Source organism: Apodemus sylvaticus, chromosome 9 (assembly GCF_947179515.1).
Source record: "Apodemus sylvaticus chromosome 9, mApoSyl1.1, whole genome shotgun sequence".
Taxonomy (NCBI): domain Eukaryota; kingdom Metazoa; phylum Chordata; class Mammalia; order Rodentia; family Muridae; genus Apodemus; species Apodemus sylvaticus.
The window spans coordinates 48,387,151-48,408,208 of NC_067480.1; the positions used below are offsets into that span (position 1 = coordinate 48,387,151).

General features: G+C 40.6%; 1 protein-coding gene across 4 annotated transcripts in view; it reads left to right on the forward strand.

Annotated features, from left to right (window-relative positions):
- Window positions 1-21,058, forward strand: part of Plekhm3 (pleckstrin homology domain containing M3) — a 168,459-nt gene that overhangs the window by 45,955 nt on the left and 101,446 nt on the right. For all 4 annotated transcript variants that reach the window (XM_052192009.1, XM_052192006.1, XM_052192007.1 and 1 more), the window contains one exon: window positions 17,641-17,786. In XM_052192009.1, coding sequence (XP_052047969.1) covers window positions 17,641-17,786 — 146 coding nt within the window. The remainder of the gene's footprint in view (window positions 1-17,640; window positions 17,787-21,058) is intronic.

The following is a 21,058-nucleotide window of genomic DNA, read 5'->3' on the forward strand; positions in this document are numbered from 1 at the left end:
TAAACTGAGACCTTTAGTTCTTTCTACCCGCCTCCCCCACAATGTTCTTGCTCTATAAGTCTCTTTTATCTCTCATCCTGTTATTTTTTAATCTCTCTGGTTTGGACATAAATTAGATTAATGTCTTCCATTTAACTATCATTCAATAAAACCTTTTTCCTTTGATAAAGAGAACTTAGGCCAGTAGGAATATCAATTGGAAAAGACGGATGATGGGAATCCTTTTTCTGGCTCTGATGTCTGTCATTGTATAAATTATTCTACTTTCTATCTTTTTTAGAGTCTAAGTTTCTAGGTCTAGTAAAAAAAGAAAACTCATGGGTAGCAAGAATATGAACACACATTGAAATAGTAACCCGAGTCTATGAAGAACAATGTTATATAATTTGTATTTTAAACTATTTCACATCCTGAAATTCAAGGAGATTTGATCACTTTATGTAAGTAGGCCGTTTGATTTTATAGGATATAAATTTGCCTTTTTGATTTATTCCTAGTATTTTCATCACAGAAGTCACATGTATCTCTTTGATATGTTTCAGAAGAAAAAGATCATTTTGAATTTCAGAAGACAGGGATCTTTTGATAGACCTTCCTGAACTTCATAGGCATCACTGTGATTTTTTTTAAGCTGTTCATTTCTCTGAGTCTTTGTTGCTATACTTTGGTCTGGAAAGTTCTTGTCGCTTTTCGTAGCTTCCTTTTTGGCTAACATTGTTCTCATCACGTGTTCGTTTCTGCTTAAACTTCTGAAGAAAGTGTTACTGGATGGTTGGACTCCACATTGAGTTGAAAGTTTCTATTTACTGACCTTTCCCTGGGGGAGAAATTGGTCTAGGCCTGGTTTTAGGATAGACTGGGTAGGTTGAGACTCTTCTTAATTCCTACCTATGATCTTTAAATGTCTAAGCTTCCCATTGACCCCTAAGAGTAAGAATTCTTACTCAGGAGCTTCCGAAAACCTGACTAAGGCAGAAACATAGTTTTTTGGACTTAGGATCTTTCTATGTAGGTCAGGCTAGCCTGGAACTTGTAATCCTACTTCCTTCAGCCTCCCAGGTACCTAAGGATTACCCCTAAACTTGACATTTTAAATGTACCTGTAGATAAAGTAATCTAATAGAGCAATACCAATTTATTTCTTGAGTTAAGTTTTTAAAAACTAATTATTTAATTTTTAGGGAAACATGATTGATACCTGGTCCCAGATATTGAACTGTGGGGGTAACTTAAAAGTTAATTTTATGGTAGGAAATATGACTTGATGCCTACATGCCTTTCCATATTGATCATTGCTAACACTGAAAATGTTTTAATGAAATCAAATCAATAAAAACCCAAAGAGCACTAAGCTCCTTTTCTTGTTTTGGATGGAAGTTAGGGCATGCTAACAAAGCAGTGAACCCTAAGATCAAGGGTGGTGGCTGCTGTGGGAGTCCTTGGTTGTGGCTATGGATATAATTCTGTATTGTATACACTCTGTTGAAGCTCCCTGTGTATCTTAAATGTTCTTTTCCCCAAGTCTTTCTTGACCATCTCTACCTCTGCCCCCTCCTTTTTCTCATGTCCCAGGTAAAGTTAAACATTATTCTCACAAGCCTCCCTTGTCTACTCGTGTGGACCTCTGTTATGGCCCATCAGAGATCTGTCTACCCCAAGATCTATCAAAGGACGCCTTAGTGCCCATAGTAGAGTCATGTGTGTGATGTGAGAAGGACTGTCTGGACCCATTTATGACCTATTGAAGTCAGAATTCCTGAGGCTTTATTATGACATTTCCAAATTAATTAAATGTATGTAGACTTGGAGAAAGTACTAACCTAGCTATAAAATGTTCTGTTGTTGTTCATTCGATTTTTCCGGACAGGGTTTCTCTGTGTAACAGCCCTGGCTGTCCTGGAACTTGCTCTATAGTTCAGACTGGCCTCTGCTTCGCATGTGCTTCCCCTGGCAATAGAATGTTCTTTATAGGTAAATCAAACCATCCTTTAGTTTTTCCTAGGTTATATGAGCATATTCCTTTAAAGTGTTTCTTCTGTATATGTTAAACATTTCAACCATGAAGGTATTGATTTCCTGAAAAAAAAAAATCTCCAGATTTTCATGTTACCCTCGTACTACGGAAACATTCATGATATTCCAACAGGGTTCTAGTCTGCAATGAATTTAAAGAAAGTACAGGGATAGTTCTAACTTTTTACCTACATTCTAGCTTCATTTTGTCTGACAAGTTAATATTTGAATTTCTTTGCCCCTTAAATGATTTGCCTCCAACTCCAGTATCTGTCACTCAGATGGCCGGCCACATGTGCTCCTAACTAGCCTTGCATTCTGACTTTCCCCTGTGGCCTGTCAGTTGCTGTGAGTGTGAGCGTGTCGAAGTTCAGCCTGGTCCTATTTACAGGTGATCCTATTTACAACTTTCAGTTGCTTCCCACTTGTTTGGCTGGAATTTCAGCACCCCTGTTGCATCTTGGCCTGCACGCTGGGTTTCAGACCCTTTGCCTAAGTTCTAGTACTGGATTCATTCTTTTCCTCAGAAACTGTACCCTCTCCCAAGCTTTTAAATAGCCAGTTGATTTCTCTGAAGAGTGCTGCTCCCAGCACTACTCAAACTCAAATTTCAGGTCAGAGTTTCACCGCCCTTTCCTCAAGAGCACTTCTTGCAACCCCTCAAACTGCTTAGGACTTACTAAATCCCCTCACTATAATGCAAGCTTAGTGCCCCTTGCTCAACTGCTATTCACAGTTGAGACTGTAAGATTTTTTTTGTATAATTGTTTGCTGAATGTATGTTTCCTGACTGCGGCTGCAGATATCGCCCTGGCAGTTGCTGTGTTCACCATGCTCGTTGCCATCTGCCTACCTCTGCATCTGGCACAGCACAGAAGTGCAGGAATGGTTGTAGCGACCTTCCAGACCTTCCTTCAGCACCCCCACATTGACTTTGCTGCTCTCCTATCTTTTCTAGGGATCTCAGACAGGAGTCATCTGCATAACAAATCGACACGTTCACCACTAAATCGTCTAAGTTGTTTAAAATTATTAATAGATGAGTATAAAACCTACTCATGTCAAACTTGTGACATGCTGCATCTTGCAGCTTCTAGACATTTCTGGGTTTCCAATACGTGACCTCGGAGTCTTGCTGTGTTAATATGAGGGATAATCATGCAACATTTTCAAATGTACTTAGCCTGTCTCAGTGGACTAGGGGTTCTCAAACTTGGATTGCCTCTTCTGGGAACTGCAGAATCAGAACTTACTTGACACATCTGTACATATTCTGTTTCAACCCAGTTATTCACTGCAGTTCAAGTATGACACTCAAAAGACTATTCCATTTCACATGCAAGCTACAGTTGTCCAGGACTACTGGGCCACATTCACTCTGACTGGTTCTAAATGCTCAGGGGTTCCCATAATAATTTGCTAAACCAACCAACAGAACTCAGAAAACACAAGCAATAGTTCGATTATAAAGGACATGAATCAGGAACAACCAAATGGACAGACTGTCTGTTCTTGGAGAAACAGAGCATCACTAGCTCATTACATGATCTGTTCAAAGTGAGGAAGCTCCCTGAAGCTTCATACCCATACTGTACAAAATTGCTGTTTGCACAGCAATTCCATGGCATAGGTAAAATAGGTTGATTCATCAGCCACATGATTGAACTCAATCTTCAGCCACTCTTTCTCCCTGGGGTTCAGGCTGACTAGAAGAACTACTCTATTCATGTGGTGGTTCTTTCTGGTCACCTGCTCTCTTCCCAAAGCCATGGAGTGGCTTCACTACTATAAACTCAGGTGTAATCTAATGGGCGCAGGAATAGTAAAGGCATTTGTATCATTTAGGGAGACTTCTGACTTCCTGCCAGAATCAAGGGATTAAAGGCCACACATGGTATTTATTATATAGCAGCTTAGGGTAGTATATAACCATTTCTAAAGCCAAAATGTTACCTGGCTGGAAGCGGGATGTATGATGTATGTGATTTCCCCTCAGGAAAACAAGTGGCCTTCAGCAGTCACCTGTTCCATTGTTTCATTCAGCCAGCTTTCAACATTGACTATAGCTGTCTAGGAGAGGAGATTTTGGGTGGTGTTTTCCTGGGTGCTCCTGGAGTCAAAATGCTTCAGAGGCAGGCTAGAGCCTACCAGCTTTATTCTGTCTGCCTCCTGCAACCTTCCAGAGCACCAGCTGTTTTAATGCAGATACCACTCTCAAGTTTTACCTTGAAATGGTGTGTTCCTTTTTAAATATATACAAAATAATAATCTAAATTACTTTTCTGTATTCTTTTAACTGAAAATAAAATCTAATTTGCTGTGTGTATACCACAGAAACTAGGGTTCCAAGATTTTAGATGTGGGATCAAAGCTATTTCCAACAAGACTAGAAATCACATAGACCAAAGCTTATGTCTTCCTCATTTAATTCATATGGGGCTGAACCAAAAGCCTTGCTGAAAGTTACTATCCTTTCAAATCACCAGGCCTGTGCCTCTGACTTAGCGGATCGGACTTATCTTGACAGTCTTGATCTTTTTCCTATTTCATCAATAAAGATGTTCTTCTCAACCCCCAGATTCTTAGAGACCACACAGAATAATAGGCACACCTGATGTGTGGCTGGGGGCCATCCAGGCTCAGTGGGTAAGTAATAAATTAGGAGCACAGAAGCCTGGTCTCCTTCTGTAGCCTGCCACTGAGTTACAACCTCAAGCCAGCCTTTCCAGTCTTGTGAGTCAGCATCATCAACGCTTTGTCCTGGGGGCAAGGTTTAGCTACTTTGTCTGTATACAGTTCATGTATTACGAAATTCTAGCTAAACCAAAGTCACATATCTTAACTCAGCAATACTGTACACCACTGTATTTTTTGCCTAGAAAATATGGGGAGATTCCTTGGTGACGTCTTAGATAAAGAGAAGTTTGTAGCCTAACAATGGGTGGGCCACCTTTGGGAAAATGATGTACCTCATCCATTCTTAAGATGAGGGATTTTAGCTTGAATAAAAGGTGCCAGATAATGCCAAAGATTCCCTGGCATCTCCTGAAGCTTACTTCTGCCAGCAGTCAGGCCAGCATGCACATGCCAGGGGTTTTGCTCTTTTCCTTTCTCCCTTGAGTGGATGCTCTCTGTCCCAACCATGAACCTTAAGGACTTTTACAGGACTAATAAGCAATGTCTGGTCCTTTTCCTTTCAGATATTATAAAGAAGAGATCATAAAGAAGAGATTGTATTGTTTAGAGATCACATTTATTAGTTAGATTCATTTATACATCTGGCCACAGCTGGAATTCCTGAGATTATACCCTCTTACTGCAATAGGCAGAAACCAGTTCTCTGAGGTCAAGCTGAGCATGGCAGGATTCTTTTAAACTCACTTGTTAGGGAGATACCTCAGATGGATGACATTTGCCACACAAGTCTGGTGACCTGAGTTTGATCCCCAGAATCCATGTAAAGGTAGGAGAGAACCAGTTCCCTAACATTGTCCTTTGACTTCTCTAACTGCACAGTTGTACGTGCACCCCTCCCATCACACAATAATATATAAATATTTAAGAACTAAACTAATTAGTTGGATATCTCATTTCTCCATCTGCAAAGAGTTCTGATTAGGGGCTAAGGGAGAATTAGGGATTATTACGCTAAGAAATTCTTTTCAAATGGCAAAGTGGGAACCAGAAAATAGGAATTTTCTACTTATATAGGCAGTTTTTAATTTTCCCTACCCTGTCTAAATAAATGGATTAAATAGCCTGCCTTTAATACCAAACATTTAGTTAAAAGATTAGCTTTGGAAATGGTCACAGATGTATTTTAAGAGAAACAGAAAAACCTGGAAGCCATAAAACAAAGGAATAAAGGCAAGAAGCAAAGCAAGAGAGTCTCCAAACTCATAAGGCATGGGATTGGTGCAGGATGAAAATGAGATCCAAGCATGGATTGATAGGAACCTGATGAAAGTCATCTTTTTCCATTTTGAGACTGTCCCTAGTACTCTTTGGGTCCACTCTCATGACTTTAATTTTATCAAATTGTTGTCATTACTGAAATAGCTCAAGTAGGCATTACTCTGAGAGATGCTGTCAGGGAAGAAGAAGGAAGATTGTGTTTTAAAGATACTGTAAAGTTCAAAGAGATGAGACCTCATGCAGTATGAGGGAAGAGAAGCAGTGTTAAGAACAGGGAGAGACGTGAGGGGAAGTCAGAGGGACTGCAGTGCAACACTACATGTGATTAAGCCACAGACTGAATGGGGCTAATGCAAGTAGAGACTTCTAAATCCAAGCTGGAAGAAAAGATAAGGTCCAGAAACAGAGTAGGAACAGCTTGTTTCTCAGATAAACCAAAAGGAGAATATCAACTTTTAAGCTGCTAAAAGGTGGTTGACCTTTGAGACCAATCATAATAGAGATATAACTAGGAAATCACATACAGAGAGAGATCTAGTAGTGATTTAACAGAACATTAAATACCAGGGGAAGGCACTGAAGAAAGAACAGAATTGGAGTATAAATTGGCAAGAGAAAGTGTTTGGAGCAGGGCTGGGACTAAGATAAGGTGAGGCAGGTTCTTGTTTTAGAATAGGATCTTCTAGAAGACCCAAGTGATTAAGATAAAACTTTAATATAATATCCTCCAGATGACAATAATGCCAAAGGTTCTGAATGTAGAGACAGGGTCAGCATTACTGTTTCTTAGCAACATTCTAGTAAGGCAACTTATTTAATACACGTCTTTCTCCAGCTCTCAGTGTCTAAGTTCTAGGCCCAGCCTAGTCTTTGCCTGTTACATACTGAGGCAGACCTGAGCTGAATCGCAGGACTTCAGGCCCAGTGTTACAATATTACCAATGGAGGCGCTAAGCTATGCTCAAGGAGCAGTAACCCCCGTGGCCAGTGGTCTTCAAATAAGAGTCCTTAGTGGACAAGTGAATCACCGAAAGGATTAATTAAGAAAAAGCCCCAAAGTTACAAGCAGGTTGTCCAGAAGACAGAGTACAACATGGACAAGACCTCTTGTCTACGGCACTTCTTTACCAAGCAGTGTGAGACATTTTCCTTGGGTAAGAAAGTAAAGCTTGTAGAAGGGCTTTCTCCATTTCCTGGTAGAAGTTAGAGCCACTGATGGCACAGGAAGTGATCAAGTGGGGTGAGTATGATCTCTGATTTCACTCTCCTGTTTTCACTGGCACAGGTTGTAGTAATGATGTATCTGTCATTTTAGCCCAGGTGATGCTTTGTTGTGGCGGCCTGGCCTGTGCAACATCACTTTCTCTCCAAACTACCTGTTCCTTTGACTCTAGAGCCCCCTGCAGCAGTCAGGTGCTCAGAACATCATGGTCATTTTAACAGATCCTCACCCTCCTATATCTGTTCCCAAGTCAAGACCCAGTCAAGTTGAAAGTGGTGTAAGGACCCAGTTGGTTCTCTCCCTGTCCACTCTTGTCTTAGCTGTGAATCCTCTCAAAGGTCAGACTGCCACCCTGCTCGAAACAGCCCTAGCTGATCCTCTGCCTTTAGATCGAGTCACCCCAGCAGGGCCTTTTGTTCTTTAGCTTTACCATTCCAAGTTCTTTGCCAAGCACCTCTTCTTACAGTGTCACTCAGATGATTGGAACACATGGTTTCCAAACATGCTCTAGTTTCTGACTTGAGTCTTTACTGAATCTTTTTCCCCTCAAAATCCAACAACCAGAAGTAATTGATAAAGTCAAGTCATTGACTTTAAGAGGAAAACAAGAATGGAAGAATTACTACACTTGGACTGGTTTAAGTACACTAGAAGATGAATTGTAACCTTTCATTATGAAACCTATCTTACACTAATATATACCCTACTACTGAAATGTCTCATACTTTTCCACTCAAATCATGTGTTTTAAGTGCAGATCTCTCATAGGTCATTCATTTTACAACTCAAGGCAGACATTTAGCAGATGAAAAGCAGTCAGACTCCCTAGAACAGCACACATTATTTGCTTACTCGCCTTAGCAAAAATCAAGATTTATTGCCTTTCAAGATAAATTTTGACTAAATATTAACTTTAGGTTCTCAATCATTGTTTGCCTGAAAGACCAATAAATCCTGACACTTCTTACCATGAGTTGGAATTAGCTCAGTATTTATTAATTTATTTCACATAGTTTATAATTAAAACATTTTTTAACTTAAAATTTTTAACTTTTATATGGTAGTGTTTATCTGCATGTATGTTTGTGCAGCACGTGTTGTCAGTGCCTGTTGTGGTTAGAGGAGGACATCAGATGCCCTGGAACTGGAGTTCTGAATGGTTGTGACTCGTCATGTGGGAGGTGGGAATCAAACCTGGGTCCCTGCAAGAGCAAAAAGTGCTCTCAACTGCTGATCCATCTTTCTCGCTCGTGATTTATAATTTTAATAGCAACATTCCACAAGATTGGACAAATACTGTAGAATTTAATAAGTTTAGGTTTTCAGTCAGCAGTAATCAATCACCTGACATGTGATATTCCCTTCATTTTTTAGTTAAATTCCCTTCATTTCCTATACTATTAGTACAGTCAACATACTGCACATCAAAACTGACTCAGCTTTGAAAGAGTCAATACAAAAACCTACCCCCACTGAGAAAACCCAAGCCAAACGAAAGCCTCACCTAACAGCTTACAGTATACTTGAAATTTGTGATCCTATTCAGACAAGAAAAAAAATCCAATGGCTGACTTTTTTGGCTGCCTTAGTTCTGCAAATCAGTCAGTCAATACACAATAATTCGTAGGTGGCCTGTGTTCTGATAGTTGCTGTCTGCTGCTTCCAGTCTCCTCACTGCTGTGTCTCTAGATATAATGGGCACCAAACTCAGTGCATCAAGGCACAGTGCAAGTACTTTACAAGTAACATTTGTCACATTGCTGTGCTGAAAGGAAAATTCTTTGCTTCAGGACATGCTTCCCGCACCCTCCCAAAGGAGTTATTCACTCCTGTTATGTTCGTAAGGACATCGCTGTGCTAGCAACAGCTGCAGTCCATTCTGCAAGTGCCAACTCAAGTTAACTTAAGTGTGTCAACCATGGTAGGGACAGTTTCCTCCCAAGCCTAATTTATGCTTTTGAACACGTGTTAGCTCTCAGACTGCCCAGCAGAGCTTTATGAGCCAAGTCCTAGCCAATAAGTAGTGACCATTTCCCCATATATAATCTCCCAGTGCTGTAAGATGAACATAAAATGAAACCCACCAGACAAAAATTATTCTGTAATAAACAGAAGTGACTTCAGGTTAGGTTTGGAAACAATTGGTGAATATGTTTTAGGGTTATATTTAAGCGTGTAGAGCCTCTCTCAGCTATAAAGGTCATTTTTAATAAAATATTTTCTATTATTCATTTAGAGTTTTATATATACATACAAGGTATCTTGGTCCCACCCACTTTCCTTCTCCCCCTCCCTAGACCTCCCAACACATACCCTCCTGCCTTCATCTTCTCTCCCTTCTCTTCCCTTCTCTCTTCCCTCCTTTCTTCCCTCCCTCCCTCCCTCTCTCCATTCCTTCCTTTGTGACTCAGTGAGCCCAGTTTATTAGTGCTGCCTGTGCCCATTGGGTACAGGTCTATCCAGTAGCGCCAGCGCCATGAAGAAAATGGACTCTCCTTTTCCCCAGCATCCATCAACTGGCAAAATTCTGTCAGCAGCAGTTGGTGCTTTGTGAGCACCTCCCCCATCCATACTGGAATGCCGGCTGCCTTGATACTGTGCAGGTCTTGTTTATGTAAAGCTGCTGCTGTACGTTTCTGAGTACAGTGGCCAGGTCATGTCTAGAGGCCAGCATTCACAGCAGTCCTCCCCATCCTCTGGCTCCTGCGTTCTTTCCACCTCTCCTTTCCATAATGGTTCTTTAGGATGGGGGGGGGTGAGGTAGTGGTGTAGATGGTCCATTATTCACATCTTTTCACCAGTTTATGAGTCTTTATACTGTTTTCCACTGCAAAAAGAAGTTTCTCTGACTAAGGTTGAGAACAGTACTAGTCTGAGGGCATAAGCATATTTAGAAGACAGTAACTAGCAGAACAATAGTAGGTTTCCCCAGAGGGTCCATGACTTCCCTACCTATAGTTTTTTGGGTTTTTGTTCTTTTTGGACTGGGTATTCAGTTTCCTCTTATGGTGCTAGCCTGAAATCCAATCAGAAAGTGGGTAATTACCCCTGTCATAACAGGCTGCTATTGGGTCAGTGGGTACCTCTTCCCTTGCAGATCTGTATTGTAGTATGCAGGATCCAACACTGGGTAAGACTATTGATGGAATACAAATACCCCATTCCCCCACAGCCTACAGAGTGCCTTGTAGCACTGGGAAAGTCAGTCAGAAGATGACATTTTCTAGTCAGTCCTATTTCCAGCAACCAGAGTGTGTGATATCTTTAGCTATAGGATCTTACCATGTAGTTTGTTATGTTGAACAGCCAAGGGCGCTGGCAATAGCCGGTGTTGTTCGGGAGGCATCGGGGACTTTTGACTGCTCAGCTGAGGAGAGATGTCCATGCCTGGCACTGAGCTTTTCATTTAGTGGCACTTTTTTTTTTTTTTTTACTGGAAGCAACTAGCTATAAAGTTTTCTTGCCCTAGAAAGAGAATTCACTATCAAAGTATTTAAAACCTTAGGAAGAATATAATTTTAAACCTTTGCAGTTATGGATCTATAATTTTAATTATCTCTTCATATTAGTAATTATAGTGGCATGAGATTGAGTTTTCCTTTTGTTCCTCAGCTTCTCCCCCCCCCCCAAAAAAAAAGACCTCAGAATGGGAAGTAAGAACACTTGCCGGGTGGTGGTGGTGCACACCTTTAATCCCAGCACTTGAGAGGCAGAGGCAGGTGGATTTCTGAGTTTGAGGCCAGACTGGTCTACAGAGTGAGTTTCAGGACAGCCAGGGCTATACAGAGAAATCCTGTCTTGAAAAACCGAAAGAAAAAAAAAAAGAACTCAGATTTCAGATGCTTATGAATGCTTTGCCTTATAACAAACCAAATGCACATACTCAATGTTATGCGCCATAGTCTTTTCATCTACGTGTTCACTGTCTTAATTTGTAAATAATTTTGTAAATAGATGCCCTCTGTTTTATGGGTTACTGACTTGTTCCAGAGACCCAGAGATAACTTGGATATTTGAGACAGGAAAGGGGTTGGGTCAGTAGGTGTTTTCAGGTTCCTTAATTCTTTGAACCCTTTTCCGTTCTGCCAGGAGGATTGCAAAGGGTCATTGCTACCCTGCTAAGGGAGCTGTGGTAGGGAGCCACTCTTACATCGAAGTGCCGTCCCTTTCTCCTTCCTGTGCAGGATACAATGCTAGGGCCCGTGTTTGTTTCACCTTGACTTTATTTATTGCCAGCTTTACATTGAAAAGATTGCTTGTGCTTATATTAGATAGTCCTTCACTTAAACACTGCCAGTGTCTGGGCTGATCCTAGGCTGGATAAACAGAACGTCCCATTTATGCCAAACATAGCAAATGTAGCAGTTTTTAGAAAAGTGTATATTCAACACTAGTTTCTTGTTGTTGTTTGTTTTGGGGATAGAGTCTTACTATGTAGCCTTAGATGTCCTGGAACTCACTATGTAGACCATGCTGACCATGACTTACAGAGATCTGCCTCTCAAGTGCTAGGATTAAAGGCATGCATCACTACATGCCCAGCTCAACACTGACTCTTAATTAGTAGGTAGTTATACACAATAAGCTGGGGAAGCCAAGTTGGTTATGGCCTTACTCCCCATTCTTGACATTTCTTTCTTTTTTCAGTGCCTGACGTAGGGTAGGGGTCAGACCCAGGACCTTCAGCCATTCTAATCAAGTGCTCAATCACAGAACCACATCACTGGTCTTTATCATTCCTAATGCTTGTACAATACCAAGTCATTGGACCTCTGCTTCCTTTTGGGAAAAATAGAGTCTCAAGAGTCCAAACCTATTCAACGTCCAGGTCTTGAAGCAATATAGAGCTTTTTACATAGGGCTTGTTTATGACAACTCACTGGATCCTGCTAGCATACTGGGGGAAAGCAGGATGGAGATAGATCCTGTTCCACAGCCTGGCTGTGGCCTCTTCATTCTGTCCAAGGCTATGGAAAAGAGGCTAGGAAACTCATCAAATTCCCTTCTGCCTTTTCCTTTCTCTCAATCCCTTTTCACGGGCTGGGTTGTGTATGTACACCCGCAAGTGATCCTCTTGCTTCAGATAGTGGAGTGCTGGGGTCACAGACACCATGATATCTTAGGTAGGCTTTTTTTTTTTTCTGTTTTTACAGAGAAAATGAAAATTTATTGTCTTTATCTCATTCCTTGCCTCCTGGTTTTAGAAGATGGGGTCTCTAAATTATAGCCCAGGTTAGCCCTGAACTCCTTCCTGATCCTCCTGCTTCTACTTTCCAAGTGCTGGGATTACAGTATACACCACACCACCATCAGGACTTTTGTCTTCCCTTTTTACAAAGAGACGTTTTTCTTCTCTTCTTCTATCTTCTAGTTCTATATTTTATTCTTTAGAGCATCTCTATCTGTCAAATACAAAGCAAAATACTGCCATGACTTCATGCAAGTATAGGAAAGCTCACGTTATAGGATGGAAAGTAGCTTGGTAGCTAGCATTTCCTTGATGACACAGACTCACCTAGGAACAGACCCAGCCTTGGCTCTTGTCCTTCCCTGTTGGGCCTCTGAGTGCCCTGGTTTAGGGTAGGCAGCAGAAGTTGACAGCTATTAAGCAAGGAGAAGGCTGTTGGCCCCTGCTCAAGACCTCCATATTGCAGCCGGCCAAGCTAAGTAGGTACATTTGTGAAAAGAAAGATTTTGGTTTGTAGAGAAGTACGCCAGAATTCCTGTTCCAAGCCGTGGACTCTTTTGGACTTCTTAGTAAAGACCATTTGCGAAATGGACTGTATATGCAGCAAACAGGGTTCTGGGTAAATGGTAACATTTGTTCCCAAAAGAGTATTGGGGGGCGGGGAGCTAAACTCTTAGAGCATGTGTTCATTAAAGATGTGAAGTGGGGTGGGAAGCGATAAAAAAAAAGGCCAGTGAGCTCTCTTGTGAAATACTTTTTTGTTCTTATGAATTGAACACTCTGAAAAGTTTCAAAAAGAACCTGGGAGAACGAGTTTGCTTTGATCTGACATGTAGAGTGTCCCCTTCCACAAACGCCCTTGAATTTAGAGTTATTGAAAATCTGTTTGAAAGTACATAAAAATATATGTAAATAAGCCCTAATTAGTTATTCCAATTAATTATTGTCTGTCTACTTTGTGGCTCTATTTTCCCCCATAATGTTGCTTTTCAGGGTCCACTTTTGGCACTCTTGAAAAAAAAGTTTCTTAACAGTCATTTTTAAGAAAGCACACTTACCCCTTTTGAAAACTTCACACACACAATGATAAATTAAAATCCCAGATTGTGCCTGTTTGGGAAGAATTGCTTCAGATGTTTTCAGGCCGTGATCTGTAGTATGACAGTGAAGGAAATCTCCTGTCAATCAACAGAGTAGGTTTCCCTTCTTGAAACAAATGACACATGCTGTCTGGAAGACAGTGACTCTATATCAGGTCAGTAGCCTCTCATCTTCCTCCCAACCACCCTGTCTCTTTCAAAGGAAAGTTTATTGAAATCAAGACTAGAAAGCTTTAATTCTCTCTCAGCTGAACAGGAGGCTCCCTGGTAGCATGAGAATGCTCAGGATATAGCTGAGGGTAGAGCTCTTGCAGAGCATGTGCAGATCTTCAGTTCCATCCATAGGACGGGGAATAAACACTTCTAGACCAGGCTCAGGATTCCTTTCCATAGCGATGTTTACAAATTGACCAAGAATTGAAACTGTTAGTTTTGGAAGACATATCAATATAATTTGCATTGTCATTTAGAGCTTCAAGGGACCTTAGAGGTCTTTGAGAAAGCAGGGAACCAGCCCCAGGCTTTATCTATCAGAGTCCCTGGAAAGAAGTAGGGAAAGATGCTCATAAGAAATATGGATTTCTGGTTCCTACCCCATCTCTACCGAATCAGAATTGTCTTAGGGAGGGAGGGCTCTACATTTGCCACAAATAGCTAGAAAACTTGGTTGCTCAATGAATTTGACTGGCCACTGATCTTGGCTATCCAGTTTATTTTATTTTATTATGAGGAAGCAGGCCTAGAGAATTGGATGCATCAGGTTCACAGCATGCACTGGACTAGAGTGCTCCAGGCTTCTAGGCCTCTGTATTAGCACTTCTGTCTACACCATGTGTTCAGAGTAGTCTCCAGCATGCAGACAGGTTGGAGATGACTTAAGGTCTGAGTGGATAGCATGATTCCACAGAAAGAAGTGAAGGCTCAAGGGCCACAGGAAGGAGTTACAGTGTTGCCTACATCTAAACTAAAACCCCAGAGAGCCCTCCCATTCTCCCAGCCCTTTTCCTCACCTTCTGTGAACTCAGAAACCTGTGTAGAGTCTGAGGATCCTGAGCTTGCCTCAGCGACACGTGTAGTGGAGTATCCACTTAGGACCTGTGTGCCCAGTCAAAATAATAAACAATTTTAGACTGTGTTTTCTTATGCATATTTTTATATGCAAATTTGTTTCTTAAAATATTGCATATGTATGTTATAGAACATTATAGTAAAGTCATTAAAATTACAGATTGGTAAGCCCATTAATACCCATTATTATCTAGGAGATGCTTGCTACTATTTAATATACACCAAACAATGGACATCCCAAACTTACCTAATTAATTTTTTCAGTGTTCTGTGGTGGGAATTTGCCTATAGAGATGATCCTGGCTGCATGTCTGCAAGATCACAGTTACCTTCTAATCCATTAGGAAAGATCAAATTCTGTTCTATTTACTGCTCTAAGGCAGTGAGTGGGACCTGGGGGGAATGGAGCTAGGGCAGACTAAAGTCTCATGCAGTAGCCAACTTTATTCAGAGCATCAGACAAGTTATATGGAAAAAACATGGTTTTCCATAGAGGCATATAAATAAATAACAATAGCCATTCGTAATGAGTAATCTGAAGTAAATGAACTCCTATCCGCTACACCTGGGAGGAGTTAAAAACATTCTAAGAACAATTCCACGTTTTTTAAGAAACTTAAAGCTTGTGTCTTGGTTTCTTGGAGTTTTCCCACAAGCATTCAGAAGTCTCCTCACACAACTCCATTCTTGATCGTGCACTGCCACTATGTCTTTTCAGTGTTTACTCAGTTGACTGTCTGCTAATTATCAGGAACAGGAGCAGGCTTTAGAATAGGCTCTGTGTTTTAATAGGAATAGTAATGAAAGCAGGCTGTTTGAAGAGGCAGGCAACAAGGTTCAAAGGATTAATTTTGGGATGGCGATAGGAAATGATAGTCTTTTATATGTGTGTGTGTTGTGTATGCCAGAGGGGTCCTAGTTTCCATGCCTCGACATAAATGTTTGTTGGTTGTCTACTATGTGTTAAATGCTGTTCAGTGCTGCAGGTTACAAAAGTATATCTGAGGGTTTTATGGTCTACCTCTATGGGAGAGGCCCAAAAAAACGCATTCAAGGAGGCACGTGCTAAATGCCAAGTGAGTAAAGCAGTCTGAGTCCAGCAGACAGCATTCTGGCGTTTACTACCCAGGACACTGACAGCATCTCCTGCCAAACAGAAGCTCTTATGGCCCTTGTCGTCTGCCTGTAGTTTCTCAGTCCTCGGCTAGCCTCAAAAGTGGCCCATAATGATTCTGTTGCTACTCAAAAGTTAAGAAAGGATAATAATTTTAAGAACTATGGGAAGATTTACTTATTGCAATATGCCACTAACATATATATGTTTTAGTACCCTCTGTTTGTAAAAACAAGAGGATCAAATTCTCCATGCAGAGGATGTCCTGTGAAATGGAATGGTGATTAATGCCATCTTATTTGTGATGGAAACTTTTAGCTTTTGTGGTATTTTCACAGAATTTATGTGTATCTTTGTAGGTCGGAAGTTTGTATTAAATAAATGGGTTTTTTTTTTGGTAATGGTAATGGGTTTTAACACTGCCATATTATCCATCATCATAATCATCATCACTGGAAGAGTAACCTAGTTTTATACTTAGATCATGATCTGTGTCAGATCTCTTTATGTATTTCTGACACCCGACCATGAGGAATGCCACCGGGAAGGAATTATATAGTGAGAGCTGTAAAGGCATGTCAGAACAGTGATGCTATTTGCATAGTATTCATCAGCCTTGCTGGGGCTCTGAGGGGTAGGGTATTTGTGCCAGATTTTCTGTGTTAGTGAAAGGAAACTAAGGAAACATGGTCTCTTTGGAGCAGATCCCTGGCTATTTATTGCCAGGTCCTCTTACAGTCCCTGGATAGGAAAGGGGCCTGAGCAGTCACCTACCAGCAGCCAGTGGTCTTGAGAGCAGGCGAGACTTGTTGAGGCAGCAAGAGCTGAAGGCACTGGGCAGAAACTGACATGTCTGCCATGTTGAGGGTGCAGTGAGGACACTGTGTTTACCTGGGGATGATGTGGAGAGTTCTTGGGCTGGAATAAATAGCTTATATATCCAAAGGTAAGGCATAGGAAGGAAAGCTGCAAAGGTGAGCTGGAGCCAGTCAAATCCAGACTCCTTATATCGACATTTGTCAATCAAAGAAATGCTGTATGTCAATTTGGGGTCATGTCACTAGACCAGCTGACAGCCAGATCCAAGTTCTACCTTTGATTTGCTGAGTAATCTCACACAGCACATTTAACATTGAAAAATCCTTCCTTTCTTCCTCTCTCTGTCCCTACCTTCCTTCCTTTTCTTCCTTTTATTGTTTTTTTTTTTTTGTTTTTGTTTTTGTTTTTTTTTTGGTCTTGATATAGTTTTGATTTTCTTTTTGTGGACAAAATGTCATGTCACGCAGGCTGACCTCGGACTTGATATACAGTCAAAATGACCTTTAACTTCTGATCCTCTTCCTCTGTCTTTGAAATGCCTCTAGATGCAATGTCACCATATGACAGTTTTCTGCAGTGCTGAGGGTTGAACTTGGGGCTTCTTTTGTGCTCGGCAAGTACACCTCCAGCTGAGCTACGCCCCGGCTCCTGGTTCTGTGCCTGAGACAGGTGCTAGCTAAGTTGCCCAGGCTGTTTGGAACTCTGGGTCTTGCCATGTAACCGATACTGGCCTTGAACCCAAGATCCGTGTCCCAGGTTCTGGGACTGCAGATGGACCACTATGCTTGGCTCCGGTTATTTTCATCAGTAAAAAGAGGTCTCTTTTCTCAGAGATGTGTGTAAACCAAACAAACCCGTATTTGAAGCTCCCCACTAAATATGTAGTATGAATTAGTTTCTGAAAAGGAAGGTGAGAAAATAAAGTTAGAGTTGTGGAGAAACTGCTCCCAGGTAGCCATGTGCAGAAGAAACTGAATCAGAGAAGACTGAGGATAAGGTTCTAGTTAGGTGGCACAGTGTCTGTCCCTCGGGAGGTGAAGGGGTCAAGACTCTCAGGCTAGGAAGGAAGGGACACATGGGTTCCTGTACTGTCTGCAGCTTTTTTTTGCTACAGACGTCATTGAACTTAAGGGCCATATGCCCCGGTTCTGCGGTGTTCAAAGTCCTGCTGTAATCATAGTCTGTCTTTTGCCTCAAACAGGGTGCCAGCGATCTATTGGTCTCTCTAATGGCAAGGCCAAGGTGTGCAATTACAGCGGATGGTACTACTGCAGCAGCTGCCACGTGGACGACAGCTTTCTCATCCCAGCACGCATAGTTCACAACTGGGACACCTCAAAGTACAAGGTAGGTGTCAACTTGGGTATACTTGATGGAGGCAATTCAGGTGTTTGTATATTGTCAGGTGGATTTTAAAAATAACTATAAACAGAGGCAAATTTGATTAGATAGTCTTATAAAAACAAAACAAAACAAAAATAAAAAGCAAGATCTCACTTTGGAGTTCAGACTGGCCCCAAATTTACAATCCCTCTGTCTCTAGCTGACAGAGGGGCTGACAGACATATCCCATCATGCCCAACTGTGCCACCAGATTTTATCTAATGCTTCTTACCCATCTCACTATTTAAAGATTTTTTATTATGATTCTTAACTTCTTTTTTTTTTGAAAATTATCATGCAAAATTTTATATAGATATAATAATGGTAGGCATAAAAGTATTCCTAAGTTGCTTGAAAGTGGAATTATAAACATTTTCTGATAAAGTTGAAGATTTACATGGGAAATATTTCTGATAAAATTGAAGAAATATATAGAAAAACATGTTAAAATTGAAGATTATCATGGAAAATTCTACAGATAAAATAGTAGCCATAAAAATAATTCTAAGTTGATTGAAAGTTGAATTATAAACATTTTCAGGTAAAATTGCAGATTTACATGGAAAATATTTCTGATAAAATTCAAGAACTATATAGAAAAACATATTAAAATTGACTATTTCATGGAAAATTATAATTGAAGGTAGAATTAAAAAAAATTGGGATAAAAATCAGAGATTTACATGGAAAACATTTTTGATGAAATAGAAGAAATATGTAGAAAAACATGTTAAAATTGAAGATTATCATGAAAAATAATGCAGATAAAATGGTAGACATAAAAAATATTACTAAATAAATTGAAAGAGGAATTACGTTTTCAGATAAAATTGAAGATTTACATGAAAAATATTTCTGTTAGTCTATGTCTTTTCATTGGAGAATTGAGTCCATTGATGTTAAGAGATATTAAGGAATAGTGATTTTTGCTTCCTGTTATTTTTGATGTTATTGTTATGTTTGTGTGGATATCTTCTTTTGGATTTGTTGGAAGATTACTTTCTTGCTTTTTTCTAGGGTGTAGTTTCCCTCCTTGTGTTGGCGGTTTTCATCTATTATCCTTTGCAAGGCTGGTTTTCTAGGGTGTAGTTTCCCTCCTTGTGTTGGTGTTTTCCATTTATTATCCTTCACAGGGCTGGATTTGTGGGAAGATATTGTGTAAATTTGGTTTTATCATGGAATATCTTGGTTTCTTCATCTATGATGATTGAGAGTTTTGCTGGGTATAGTAGCCTGGGCTGGCATTTGTATTCTCTTAGGGTCTGTATGAGATCTGCCCAGGATCTTCTAGCTTTCATGGTCTCTGGTAAGAAGTCTGGTTTGCCTTTATAAGTTACTTGCCCCTTTTCCCTTACTGCTTTTAATATTCTTTCTTTGTTTAGTGTATTTGGTGTTTTGGTTATTATGTGCCAGGAGGACTTTCTGGACAGGTTCAGTCTGTTTGGAGTTCTGTAGGCTTCTTGTATGTTCATGGGCATCTCTTTCTTTAGGTTAGGGAAATTTTCTTCTATAATTTTGTTGAAGATATTTACTGGCCCTTTACATTGGAAATCTTTGCTCTCTTCTATACCTATAATCCTTAGGTTTGGTCTTCTCATTGTGTCCTGGATGTTTTGGGTTACAAGCTTTATGCATTTTGCATTTTCTTTGACTGTTGAGTCAATGCTTTCTATCCTATCTTTAGCACCTGAGATTCTTTCTTTCATCTCTTGTATTCTGTTATTGATCCTTGCATCTATGGCTCCTGAATTTTTCCAAGGTTTTCTATGTCCAACAAAGCATAATTTAAATGAATGGATTAAGTTTAAGTTTCAACACGTTTCATTTGGCATTTTCTCTGAATTGTTCACTGTTGAGCAGTAGCGGGTCACCTAGGTTTCTTAAACACAAGCCATATGCTCACTGTGAAGACAGACTTGCGAGATTGTGACAGATGTGTAAATCTTGACGAAGGGGAGGGAGTGTCATCTCTCTAGCACATGCCCTCTTGGGCAGAACTCTACATCCTGTAAGCATAGCTTGTAGTCCAACTCCCCAACAATGGTCAGCAGCAGCTGTGGATGGAAGTCCAAGGATCTAGCAGTTGGTCAGTCCCATGAGGCAAGCAGGCAAGGAAGAGAGAGAGTGGGTCCATTCTTAACTTCTTAATTTTAGAATATTTGTATATCTTTTTTTTTTTTTTTTTTTTAAAGAAATGACTTTTTTTTTTTTTTTTAATCTTTTTTTTTTTTTTTAAGATTTTATTTATTATATGTAAGTACACTGTAGCTGTCTTCAGACACACCAGAAGAGGGCATCAGATCTCTTTAAGGATGGTTGTGAGCCACCATGTGGGTGCTGGGATTTGAACTCATAACCTTTGGAAGAGCAGTCGGTGCTCTTACCCACTGAGCCATCTCTCCAGCCCCATATTTGTATATCTTTCAGTCTGTTTATCTGTCTGTCTATAAGTTTTTGTCTCTAGGGTTTGATAATTAACTATAGGTGCTAAGAGAATTCTACACAGTTGGAGGCCTCCCTTGGATTTTTATTAGAAAATAGAGACTGTTCATGAACATGCCTCTGATCTCTGGAGAAGGCACATGTGACCCAAAGTGTTTCTTGTGATCAAATAGCACTGATTCAGGTGAAGGCCAGTCAGTCTTGGAAACCTAGAAGCCATGAGGACTTCTGGGTAGCATCCCACTGAAGGAAGAGTACAGTTAGTGATCCTCAAGCACTAATCAGAATTCCTGTTTATTAAAGAATGGGAGCACATCAGAAATGTTGGGATAAGCTGGGCAGTGGTGGTGCACACCTGTAATCCCAGCATTCTGGGAAGCAGAGGCAGGCGGATTTCTGAGTTCGAGGTCAGCCTGGTTTACAGAGTGAGTTCCAGGACAGCCAGGTCTACACAGAGAAACCCTGTCTCAAAAAAAAACCAAATCCAAAAAACCAGAAAGAAAGAAAGAAAGAAAGAAAGAAAGAAAGAAAGAAAGAAAGGAAGGAAGGAAGGAAGGAAGGAAGGAAGGAAGGAAGGAAGGAAGGAAGGAAGGAAGGAAGGAAGGTTGGGATAAGCTAAAAGTTTTGTACAGTCATGACTAGCAGACAAGAGAGACACCCAAGTAGTATGAATAGCACAGTTGTTAGCTGTAAAATGCAAGTCAGCAGGGGAGGAGGAACATGTTGGGTCATCCTAACGTAAGAGGGCAGAGAGAAGAGGGGCAGCAAAGGGTGGCAGGAGACCAGGGGTGTGT